At 42.1% G+C, this 13,064-nt stretch overlaps 1 protein-coding gene across 3 annotated transcripts in view; it reads right to left on the bottom strand.

Annotated features, from left to right (window-relative positions):
- The window catches only part of ADSS1 (adenylosuccinate synthase 1), a 75,557-nt gene that overhangs the window by 14,087 nt on the left and 48,406 nt on the right, over positions 1-13,064 (bottom strand). For all 3 annotated transcript variants that reach the window (XM_059723287.1, XM_059723285.1, XM_059723286.1), the window contains 9 exons: positions 10,655-10,757; positions 7,707-7,769; positions 6,734-6,784; positions 5,534-5,600; positions 3,987-4,094; positions 3,546-3,627; positions 2,974-3,100; positions 2,169-2,323; positions 150-274 (listed from right to left, as the gene is read on the bottom strand). In XM_059723287.1, the coding sequence (XP_059579270.1) occupies positions 150-274; positions 2,169-2,323; positions 2,974-3,100; positions 3,546-3,627; positions 3,987-4,094; positions 5,534-5,600; positions 6,734-6,784; positions 7,707-7,769; positions 10,655-10,757 (881 nt within the window). The remainder of the gene's footprint in view (positions 1-149; positions 275-2,168; positions 2,324-2,973; positions 3,101-3,545; positions 3,628-3,986; positions 4,095-5,533; positions 5,601-6,733; positions 6,785-7,706; positions 7,770-10,654; positions 10,758-13,064) is intronic.

The following is a 13,064-nucleotide window of genomic DNA, read 5'->3' as shown; positions in this document are numbered from 1 at the left end:
AAAGATTGATGTGTCTATGACAATATTCTATTAAATTACATTATTGCTTGTAACACTTAACTGGACTGATTTTAATGTTACCTACATATTTATTCCGCAAAGAGCAAAATTATCAGTTCCAAATGTAGTACAAAATCTGTGATGCTTACGCAGTGAATCCATTGATCATATGAGCATACTTCAAAATAACAAGGTCTAACCAGCCACAGCGTCTTTTTCTGCCTGTGGTTACACCCCATTCATGGCCTCGGGACTGTAAGAGGTCTCCAATTTCCTACAAGAGGAGAAAGAAAGACACTGATAGTGTTTCACCAGTAAAGGGAACAAACATCAGCCAGTACAGGCAACTTACTCATTTTTGTTTTTCTTTTTAAATAGAAAATGTTAGTTCTCTTAAAAGGAATGTCACTAGGGACTAATATCCTCTATCTATGGAAGCCGGTATAGCAGAGGAATTAGCAGGGAGAGGTTGTTTCCAAAATACTCTTCAAATGTGTCTGTTTATGGTCACCTTCATCTAGACCAGTGACTTGGCTGATGGATGGATAACTCATTTTTAAATGAAGTTATGCAGCTCCTTGACATTGTAAATACAACATACACCTTAAAAAAGCAAACTGTCAGCCCCTTGAAATCCTCCTTCTCCTCACCCCCACTAAAAATACACATTTTTTATAAGCTTGTATATGATTGGCTGAAGCACACACCAGCTCTGTTTTTTTAAATCATTCAGAATATCTCCAACCCTTAGACATGACTGTATCTTGTAGTTTCAAGTCCACACACAGTCAAAACTCCTACTGAAGTTACGTGGAGTTATGCCTGAGTACAGGTTGAAGGTTCTGGCCTACAGTAAACAACTGCTACAGTAATGCACTCCTAGCCATCAGATAAAATGATAGCATCTATATCATGCTATTTGTTATGCTAGACCAAGTCACTGTAATAGAGTATCATCATAATGGTATTTCCTTTCCTTAAATATCAACTGCTTTCATGAATGTGATCTCTTGATGCTGCAATGCAACATCAAGAGTTATGCTGGCAATTACAGATCACCAGGACCCCATTATCTTGTTATTAAAGCATTCAGTCCTATTGACCTTATTTCTTGGTTGCTCTACACCAGGGGTTGGTAACCTGGGGGTTACTGACCCCTGGTGTAGAGCAACCAAGAAATAAGGTCAATAGGACTGAATGCTTTAATGTACATGTGCCAGAGCATGGCACATGACGCCATTTTGCTTGGCACACCATCGCCAGCCCAGGCTTTGGGTAGCTGCTGCCAGCAGGCAGCTGGGAGGCTGCAAGCCCTGCTGCAAGCAGCCAGGGCTCCATGGTTGACAGAAGCTACCCATAACCTGGGCTGGCTGCAGCTGGGAGGCTGCAAACAGCTGCACCGGGCTCCAGGGCCCCAGCTGGGTTTTGTGCCAGTCGCAGCTGCATGCACCCCACTGGGCAGACAGTGGGGGAGCAGCCTGAAGCAGCGCAACCCCATCCTCTCCCCTACCATGCATCCGGAGACTTGCATGCAGTCACCACCTTTACAGAGCCAATGCCAGTGCTCCAGAGCCCCGTACAGCTGTTTGCAGCCTGCTGCCCCGCCTGCTACAGCTGCCCAAAGCTGTACTGGGCTCCAGAGTCCTTGGCCAGGTTCCGTGTCAGTGGTGACTGCACACATGCCTCGGGGTGGATGGCAGGGGAGGGGCCAGGGTTGTGTTACCCCAGGCCTCTCCCCCCCCCAACTCTGAGGCACATGTGCACCTGCCGGCAGTATGGAGCTGGTGCCAGGACTCTGGAGCCCAGTGCAGCTGTGTACAGCTGGCCCAGGCTCTAGGAAGCTTTAGCAGGCAGGCTGCAAACAGCTGCACTGGGCTCCAGGGCCCTGGGATCAACTCCGTGCTGGCAGTGACTGCATGCACACCTTGGGGTGCAGGGCGTGGAAGGGGCTGAGGAAGTGGAACCCCGGCCCCTCCACCACCATTGGCCCAGAGATGCATGTGCAGCCACTGCCATCAACAAGGATCGGGCCCTTAGCAGCTCCCCCACAGTCTGCTCCTGGCACACCATGTCGGGGCATGGGTCAGGGTTGGGGTGTTTCTGGCACTCCAGCCAAAAACATTGCCAACCCCTGCTCTACACATTTGGTGTTGTACTGTCAAACCTACGTTAATCTGCTCAGTGGGAAAGGCTCCAATTCCCACTCTTGTGGTGTAGGCCTTCACCACGCCATATACTTCACCAATGTTCTGGGGAGGAACACCGAGTCCTGTGCACACACCACCCACGGTGCAGTTTGATGAAGTCACAAATGGGTATGTGCCTGCCAAGAAAAAAAAAAACAAAAACAGATGCAGTCTTGTTTCCATGGAGATGAAAAACAAAGGCATTCCTCCCTAGCAATGTAAAGGGTACTTCACATGAATTAGTTTTCCTGACTGGGGCTCCTACATCATGTAACTGGAGTATTAGAGTGCCTAAGATGCTCGTTCTGACAATTACAGAAAATCACAGGTTTCTTATGCTTTGGGCTCCATTCTTTTCACTGTGAAGTATGCCCGATGCATGAAGTCATATGCATCCATCCCTTGCACCTGATTTAAGACTGGCTGTGAAGATGAAATTCATAAAGCCCTCAGCACCACCTATCTGAAGCACAGAGGCTGTGATGGGGCTGCTCATAAAGTACCTGCACAGAGGAGTGTTTCCATGAACTTATATATCACAGAAAGGGTTTTGGTGCCAGCCCTAGACAGCATGGCACAGAAGGCTGTTATGAAGCCTTCCAGTTCTTTGGACTAGACAGTTCTAGTGTCTTGTAGATCTCGCAGAGAGGGGCTGCAGTAAAAGGCTCTTCAGTCTACATGTTGTCCACACAATAGGGACCTTTTCTGACTTCCTACTCTAAGCAAGGCTGATGCAAAGACAAAACAAGCCATCTTTCAGGAGTTAAATCTCCTTTACTTAACTTACCAAAGTCAATGTCAAGTAGTGCTGCATTGGCACCTTCAACAAGAATTTTCTTTGGGGACCCATGAAGAGCTTCATACATAAAATAAACACCATCTCGGACCATTGGTCTTATTTTTTCAGCATATCCCTGAAAGTTTTAGTAGAAATACCAGTTTCACCAAACAGTGCTAGAAGAGTGGCTGAACAATGTGGTCATCTGTGACAGAAAACTCACAAGTAACCCTAACATGACAGGCTCAAAACTACATTTCTTTTGTAAAATACAACAGTGTCTTTCTATATGTTAGGGTTATTTTCATACTCCTGACTAGAAGACATTCTATTGCAAGACACATTTTGCTGTAGCCAAGTATTGTATCATTATTTATGAGTGTATGCATTTCTTTAATGTCCTTTCATTTTTCAAATTGTGTAGTTTTCATTTTGAATGAATTCTTTGGGCCTTGTTATAAGAAGCAGCTCAGGGACATTTCTGAATGGACTTACCTTTTATTTGAATATTTTTCTACTTTGAAGCTTTGATTTTTTTTTTAAATATCCCCAAATTAAAACAAAAATTGTGAAATCTTTACCTTTAGTTTTTTCAGTTGCCCATCTATGTCTATTTCCAAATTGGGAAACATTGACTTGTACTGCTGCGCGAGATTCTTGAATCTGTAAAACATCCAAAAATGAAGTATGCAGCACTTTCATTGATTATCTGTTTGAAAAATCTTGGCAACAATTCAGTTTGTATGATATAAGATATGGAATGGCTATACAGTGAAAGGATGTGTAACTCCTGTACAAGTGTAAAACAACATCTGCCAACATCCAGTATATTTAAAATGACTGGACACTGTATACAGCACACAAAAAAAAATGTGGAGGGAAATTGTGGAAATATTTAGTTTAAAGGATATACGCACAAAGCTCATATTTATCACTTTAAAAAATGTCCCCTATAAAAGCAAAGCTGTCATCCACATGTACCTTATCTTAATATGTTATTTTAGAAGTGTTAATGATTATACCTGGAAGAAAATTCATCAAAATCTGCAAGCAGATCACAAACACGAAGGCCTGTTCTTGCAGCTTTGGAAGAATATGTTGGTCCAATGCCTTTCTTTGTTGTGCCAATACTAATAAAAAGATGAGAAATGTCTGTTCACACAACATGCTTTATATTAGGAAATTTTTATCAGAACTCTGCTATATGCTGCTTATTAGAGAAGCATTCTGAAATGGAGAAGCATATTTTATGAATAAAGCTGTAACCCAGGAGATGGCAACCTTTTAGAAGCTGCAGGCCAAACTAATGGCACTTGGTGGGCTGCTGTTCTTGACCCAGCTGCCAATATTACTTTCCCCTGCTGCACTGCTTTTAAGCTGCTGCCATTTTCCCTGTTATATTGCTGCTGAATTTCAGACATTGTCCCTTGCCACAAAATCACAGGCAGGACACAACTGTTTGGTGAGCCAGATGCAGCTCATGCACTACAGGTTGCCAACTCCCTTCTCTAACCTATTTATAACTAAAGATATTCACTGTTTCTATCGCTAACTCTCTGTACAGAAAAGGACTAATCCTTGCGTGCAAATGAGATAAGCTGGGAAGAGAACAGCCAAGTGGGTGGCCAGCCTTATAAAGGACCGCATTCTCAGCCCTGCTCTTACTTTTCCTTAGGGGACCTATGCGAATGGTTCCAGTGCTTAACCACCATGATAATTAGACAGTTCTTTTGAATGTCCAACCTCCATCTCTTACTACACTTTAAATTCATTATTGCTTGTCTTGTTTTCTCTGGATACAGAGAACAACTGCCTCTCTATTGTTAAGCCTCCCCTCAGTCTTTTCTTCTCTAGACTACATAATCCCAAATCTTCCAACATTTCTTTGTATGTCATGTTTTCTAGACCTCTCATGTTTGTTGCTTTCCTTCTGACTCTTTTCAATTTGTCCATATCCTTCTTGAAGGAAGATGAACATAGCACTCCAGGTGAAGCCTCACCAGTGCTGAATTGAGTAGAAGGATAACTTGCCATGACTTGCATGTGAATTCTCCTGTGAATAGTATGCTATTACCCTTTTTTGCAACTATATTACATCATTGACTCATATTCAGCTTGTGGTCCACTGTAACTCTTTTTCTGCAGTACTGCAGACTAGCCAGTCATTTCCAATTTGTATTTGTGCATTTGACTGTTTCTTCCTAAGTGTGGTTCTTTCCACTTGTTCCTACTGAATTTCATCCTATTTATTTTGGGCCAAGGTCATTTCAGTTTTAATTCTGTCCTCAATGAGACTGTCCACACCATTGGGGGGTGGCATATCCCAGCCATCCCATGTGCCCCATTCTGCCCCACTGACCTGTGACTGCAACCACATTCCAAAACTAGAAGTCACTGGTAGGAAACTTTGGGGACATTATTATGAGCTGGTCCCAAGCTTGCAGTTTCCAGTGGGTTTGCAAGTGGCCACTGGGGATGATCATAATATACTGGACTGCTTTAAAAAATTATACCAGCTTTCCCAATTTGAAACATTATTGACAGGATAAAAGCACTGATATATAATTACTTTTTTCCCTCTTGTGCTTGGCGTTGTACTTCTTGAAGTCCATCAACAGCTTGATGAAAGTCAAACACTGCACAGCAGCAAAAACCACGTGAACAAGGTGAGAATCAAAGCAGAAAAACATTAAAAAAATTAGACATATCTACAACTTAAGAACTAAGGGCCTAATCCAGATTAATTGAATAGGCATCAAAACAGGACTTGGGTGCCTAAGCTCCAGAGAGGAAGAAGTTTCGATACACCTCTGTGCTTGGTGTTTCCTGTTCGACCTCTGGACACTTCAGGGCTATGTGGAGTGACTGTCTCCTCGTTCTCTGGATGGAGAGAGCATCTCAGTCTTCTAGAGTGACTCCACAGGGATCCTACAGGCCTCGTCTTGTTTATAGCATGCTCCTGGGGCCAGTCAATTTTTAGGCATCATAATTAGAAACCTACTTAATTTGCGGTTTTGTGGATGTTGTGGAAACCACAAAATCCAGAATTGTCCACAGAATCAAAAAAATCAACAAAAAATACTGAATAAAAATAAAATGCTGGGGAGCCAGTGGTCCTTGCTGCCAGGAGGGGAAGGTGTCAGCCGGCAAGGCAGCCTAAAAGGCAGCAGACATGATGGTGGCTGCCCCCTCATCCCTTCACCCTTCTGCCAGGGCTTCTCCACCAATCAGCACCAAGGGGCGGGCAGCACAAAGGGCAGCCAGGAATCAAGACAGTGGCTGCCACCTCATTGCCCCCTGGGAGCCTCTCTGCCAATCAGCACTGAGGGGCGGGGCCACTGAGAAATGCCTGCAAAATTGGCTCTACGGGCCACGGAAAACCCTTTGTCTCGCCACTCTTTAAATAGGTCCCTAATCATAATACATAAATGATGGTTCCTACATAGTCACTGTGGATCTTCCTGGAGAGAAAAAGCCACTGTGACTTTTAATTGTTCACTGTTCCTTTCACATGAAAACATAGTCACTGTTTTGTTACAGAGTATTAGAAAACAACAGTTCAGTACTATTTGTTGGATGATACCAATTCCATTAATATCTGATGCATAAGGTTTATGTGCATCTTATACAACTTGGGAAAAAAAAACAATATTTTAGATGTAAACTGCACAGGAACAAAGCAGTTTTGAAAGCATCTTTGGGATCTTTAATTTGCATTTTCTCTCAATCTTTTCCCTATCTTTAATCTCCACTTCTGTAAAATTCTTACCAATATGTGCTCTGTCTGAGATAATGAGTCTTTTCTCCCAGTCCTTTAAACCTGTCAGAAAATATACACATACATTTTAAAGTTTATATTCCCCTGTTGTTGTTATACTCAAAGATTTACTTTTAGTTTTTCTTTATCTTTCTTCTAGCTCCCTTTCTTATTAAATATGCCATAACCTAGAAACCTAGTTTATTATAAACACTGGGAAAGTTATTTTGGTTAAACCATGGCTGACTATTCAGTTCCTTCATTACCATTTTCTGCTAATGGACTGTTTTCACACTGACTGCTTTCAGCTGGGGACTGTATTTTCTCATTTTGGTATGGACAAAAATAGTATCAAGATGTGCTTATAACGCCAGTGTACTGCCAATCAGCACAGTCAAAATTGTTACAAATTAAGGCAAAAGCTTTTCACTCTGTTGTTAATGATGATAGTTGCTTCTTTCATTAAAAAACAATAGAGTCCTGATTAAATGTCTACAGCCAGGATGTCAACCTAATCTGGCCCCATGGGATGGATGGCGGGCACAGGGCCAGTCCATGGACCAAACCTGGCTCAGACCAGCCCCATGCACCAGATCCAGCCTGTGGGGCCGGTACAGCCCAGACAGTGTATGCAGTGTGCACCCTGGGCTGACCCCATGCACTGTGCATGCCAGACTATCTGCTGTATGCAGTGTGCAGGGCCAGAGGCCAGCACATGTTGCATACAGCATGCAGGACTTCACTCTATGTCTATTATCTATTGTGGCACCAAATGACTGTACCCATAAAATTTAGAGGCTCCTTCTTAGAAATTTGCCCAGACAAATGAAACAACATTTTTTTCAGTAGTTCTTTCTTAATGATTTTAAGGCAAGAAATTTGCAGTACAGAATACTTGTCGCAAAAAGTCAAAATGCGGGTCTGGAAAGAACTTAAGATTTAGCTGTCAGTATAAAACCATTTTAAAAAACTGCTTAACACAAACCTTTCTTCTCGTTTTTTTCAGCTTCTTCAAACAAGCCTGGTAAATGTATAACCACCCCATTACCTTTGGAAACACACAAAAGAATGATTTAAAAGCAGGAAAAAGAATAGCTATTCTTCTAAATGAATGACATAAACCTCATTTTTTAAATACTGAAATATTACTAAAAACTGCTAGGACTCAAGGTTATCATGTGCTCATCACTAACTGGCTTCAAGAACTATTAAGACCAAATCCAAGTTTGGGGTAAACAGGTACAAGCCTACTGAAATTTCAACCATTTTACCTGCCTACATCTGTATTTGAAGCCTGATCCACAAACAGCTGAGGTCCATAGATTATCTTTGTTCATTATAGTGGGCACTGAATCAGGCCTTTGGTCTCAAATTCTTCATTGGTGTAAGATCAAAGACGGCAGATTACACCAGGGACAGTTCTTACTTTAAATCTTCTATATTTGCATGTCCTTTAGACTCAGCTCAAAATAGCTGTTCTGATATATGAGCAATCCCTTCTCCTTACTATGAAGCTTCAAATTAAATTCCATAAGCAATACAGAGTGTGTACTGGAGATGGGGAGGGATTAGAGATCTAGTCAGATGGAAACAGCTGCTATTTACTTTTTCCTAGAAGCAAAAGAAATGCAGCTTCTCTGCTAACTAGATGTTGGTCATTAATTACTTTCCATGCTAACTAGCAACAGAGTACACCAAATTTGTCACCAGGGAAACAGTTTTGATATATTTTAATGTTATAAGCGAATATTTGCCAGAACTAGGACTACATATCTGAGACTCTCCAAAGTTTTGGAAAATAAAAGGAGAGTGAAACCTAGACATGAATCTAAGGGTATAGAGAACTGCACAAATTACAGTGAGTTAATAAGAAGGGATTTACTGGGCTTCAGCTGCTCCACAGTGGCTGTGTGCGCACATGCCCCTCAGTATGTGACATTAAGACAGCTTAGGCCTGTTTCACTGAGGTCTGAGCTCCTGTTACAGGGTAAATGCAGGCACACAGGCTGATATCAAGGGCCCCAGGCATAGCAAGGATGCGGACAAGCATTCATGGGATTCAGCTCAGGTTTTGATGGTTTAGTTTAAGCCATCAAATCTAGGCTGGGATCACCACATGCAAGCATTCACCACTGCGTGAAAGGGGGTGTGTGGGCAACAGGGGTGAGAGGTCCGGGGGGGGGGCACTGGTGGGTGCAAGGTGTTGGGGGATGGATGATCCTAGGGAAGGGACTTCCATGTCCAGCAGGGAGCCGCCTAATCTGGAGGTGTGTTGTTCAGGGGGGCAAACAGCTTGGTTAGGGTTGGGGATGTAAAAATAGCACAGCCCCAGGGCTGTGCTAGGGACACATACAAGTATTCATTAGGTTAGGTTAACTGATGCCAATCTACAGTTAGTTCTCGTCTGATGATGCACGCTCAAGCATTTCTCCCCTTCACTCTCTACCCCCTTTTAAATCTGTAATTTAATTTTTATTTATATGAAATCTAGTAATTCAGCAATCTAGTACCTGAGCAATTTTTAATATTTTTTAAAATTAGTTTCGTCCCATATTAAAGGAACAACACCTATTTTATTTAGTAAACATTATGACATCACAACACCTAAGATGGACCTGACATATGCACAATATTTTAAAATCTATTCTTTTTTAAGTGATTAAATATATTTGTAATTTCTTATGTGCTCCCTATAAATCTGTCCTGCTAAAGGGTGTGATAATTTAAGGCCATTTGTAGACTGCAGTTTTAACACTGGTTCAGCTGCTAGGGCTACAAATTCAAGCTGAGATTCATAAATTAGGCCCAGAAAACACAGTTTGTTCATGTAAAACAAGCAGTTAGGATGTGGGATGTGTGAAGTCAGGTTTATCAAATCCTGATAGGCTCCTGAATTCTCTTTTTTTAATCTGGTCATGGGGTTCTATTTTGTTACTAACCTATTAGATTAGCTGAGTTACAGTAAATCCCCTATTGAAAAACTGAGAATGAGGTGCAGGTCATGGAAGGGACAACTATTTTGTATGAAATGAGGTTAGATACACCCACTTTACATTCCAGGCAGAAAAATCAGCAGGCCCAATGCAAAATAGGTTGTGATGATATTTTTCATTGTGAAGTTGTGATACAAATACCATCACATTATCACATGACATCAACTCAGAAAAGCTCACATCTCAGGAAGCATAGGTGACAGGAGACAGTCTAAAAACACTTTCAGGCAGAGCCCTTTCTTGGTACCTATTTCTAGAATGCAGAGGAGAAGAGGGCTGTAGAAAAGCAACAGGATCATCTAGCATACATCAAAGCATTTGCATCTGCAAAGTGGGCACATGTATGTAAGCATGTATAACATTTGAATATTTAAATAGAGGGTGCTAGTTAAACTTGTATCCTTAAACACCGTAAAGAACAGCAAAGAGACTGAAAGGGAGAATTCATGTTTTCACTACTTCAATTTCTCTTTAAAATGACATTGGGCACATCCCTACCGTAACATACAGGGATAGGCAGTGCCATGCTCCAAACATCACTCTGGCATACATGCACTCCCTGCTGAATCAGTAGGGTAGCAGTTTTCATACAGTGCTGCGGGAGGCTAAATAGCTCAGTCAAGAGCCTGCAGTTTAGGCTGCTGGATCTATATGCTAAGATGCCTACACTAAGATGCATGCCATTGTTCCATCCCAAGTACAGGATTTTGCATTACTTTTGATATGGGAGGTAATACATGTGGAGCTATGTATTATGTTTCAGCAGGGTGCTGTCTGGCATAGTAAGTTAATGGTACAGATATGCCCAGTGATTGTGGAATAACTGATGATTTGAAAGGTGGCAAATGAACTCCATGATCTTTTTTTTTCTGCTTGCTTTATCAAACTATGATTATGATTACCCAATATTAATGTCTAGACATATTCAAAAGTATCTTACCAATGAAGGAAATTGCCTTTGGATTAATTATGCCACTAGGAAAGAGGTGAAAGTCATATTCCTTCCCGTCAACAACCACAGTATGGCCTGCATTATTTCCACCCTGCAAGAGAGAAACATAGACAAATGATCAGGGCCACTGCAGTGTCTCCCTATTGTCATAGCAAAAAGATCTGGTAGTTTGATTTTTTTTCCTGCTTTTTTGTCTTGGTCCAGTCAGCAGCATTTCCAGTTCATCTTAGATTTTTGGTTATTGTTCAACTTTCCAATGAAGACTAGCTATTGCTTATATGGATTCTATTAGTTTTTACATATTAGAAGTAGGAATGCTTTTTTTTTAGTGATTGATAGATGTTCAAATGTTCAATACTAAGTCATACAAAAAACTAGAACTCTTTGTTCCAAAATGATACCTTTTATTAGACCAACTGGAAAATGGCAAGAAAATTGTCCTTTTCTGCAAGCTTTCAGGATCAAAGCCCTTCATCAGGCTCTGGGAAAAGTGTAGATGGTACAAGGTGATAAAAAGTGCCCACAGGTAGGAAATAAACTTCATTTTTGCCAGAGGGAGCTGAGGATGGAAGTCTGTCCCTCTGGGTCCATGAGAGTGTCTTTGTGAGCTGTGTTGAGTAGCTCTTTGATGTGTAGATCAGGTAGAATTCCTTCCCTGGAGGTGTCAGATAGCAGGCAGGGAGGTAAAACACCTTCCTTGTTGTTCTCCAGTGAGGTTTAAAATCCAAAAATCGGCTAAAATTCAGCATCTTCCATGTTTCAGAGATGTACGTGGTAGCCGTGTTGGTCTGAGACAAAAAGACATACAAAAAACTGGAACTTTTGGGTCCAAAATGATACCTTTTATTAGACCAACTGGAAAATGGCAAGAAAAGTGTCCCTTTCTGCAAGCTTTCTGGACACCTCCAGGGAAGGAATTTTACCTGATCAACACATCAAAGAGCTACTCAACACAGCTCGCAAAGACACTCATGGACCCAGAGGGACAGTCTCCATCTTCAGCTCCCTCTGTGCAAAAATGAAGTTTATCTCCTACCTATGGGGACTTTTTATCATCTTGTACCATCTACACTTTTCCCAGAGCCTGATGAAGGGACTTTGATCCTGAAAGCTTTCAGAAAAGGACAGTTTTCTTGCCATTTTCCAGTTGGTCTAATAACAGGTATCATTTTGGAACCAAGAGTTCTAGTTTTTTGTACGTCTTTTTGTCTCAGACCAACATGGCTACCAAGTATACCCCCAATACTAAATCAAGCACCTAGAGCAGATCAAGGGTATCTATCAGCGAAGTTGCTTGTAACAATTTTCAGAAATGTCAAAATTGCTAAGTAGCTTAAATCTCATATTTAAACATGACTTTAGCAGCTAGAAGCTCATGTTTCACTGTAACAGAGTAAGATTCTTAAAAGAAAAATTTTCAGTATTTAGGATATGTCTATACAGTACAAGAAAGACACACTATGCCTCTTCTGCTTGTATTCGCTCCCAAACTAGCAGTAGAGATGTGTGTTACACTGAAGAGATGCCAGTAAGTTCTGAGAGAGTTTATTGGTATATGAACAGTCCCGTGGCTATATTGCTTCCAGTGTGGGAACTAGCATGTGTGGAGAGGATGCAACATGTTTTAGCACAGCAGTGCCAGGCATACGTGTAGTTCTGTCTTGAGATGTATAAGCCTATGTGGTTTTGTCTTGAGATGTATAAACCTAACCTAAAGGTACTTTAGATACCTAAAAGATATAAATTAGCACACAGCGGCTGCATCCAGACAAGCATGCTGCTGCTGGTTGTCCCCAGGGAATGCCTGTGCCATGCACCCTCTGGCATGTGGTAGGTTACCTTGGATGGGGTAGGAGAGGCTACAGCAGCCTTACCTGGGGTCCTGGGTGCTGGGGAAGCTGCAGCCATGTGACTTCTGCAGCTGGGAGCCTGGCAGGAAGCTAGAGCATGGCTGTGGCTGGCCAGGCTCCAGTTTCAGGCAGTGCACACTGCCCCACCTGTGCCGCCCCGCTTTTTTCTTGCGGGTTTTTTTTGACCCTTACTCTCCCATAGGATAGTACTTGTCCCAGACAGTACTATCCTAACACAGAGTTAATTAATTTATCTACATGTATAATTAGCACATAGCAAGAAACTCTGATGCAGTTCACGCTGGAGTCAACTGCTCCCGGGTGCAATGTCTACACGAGTGCCCGGAACCTCAGGAGTCTGAGCCAGGGTGGAGAAGCCCTGGGCAGGTGGTATCTGAGGGCTTCGCTGTATATCACATCATTTTTGGTGTGTTTAGGGTGACTGCTGGTTCTGTGCAGATATGTATGTTGGTCTGTGGGTTTCTTGTATAACGTGGTCTGTATTTTATCATTCTGGATACTGATCATCGTGTCTAAAAAGGAGATGT

This window comes from Alligator mississippiensis, chromosome 2 (assembly GCF_030867095.1).
Source record: "Alligator mississippiensis isolate rAllMis1 chromosome 2, rAllMis1, whole genome shotgun sequence".
Classification (NCBI taxonomy): domain Eukaryota; kingdom Metazoa; phylum Chordata; order Crocodylia; family Alligatoridae; genus Alligator; species Alligator mississippiensis.
Note: the sequence above shows the minus strand (reverse complement) of the source record. Positions and strands in the feature narration are given on the sequence as shown.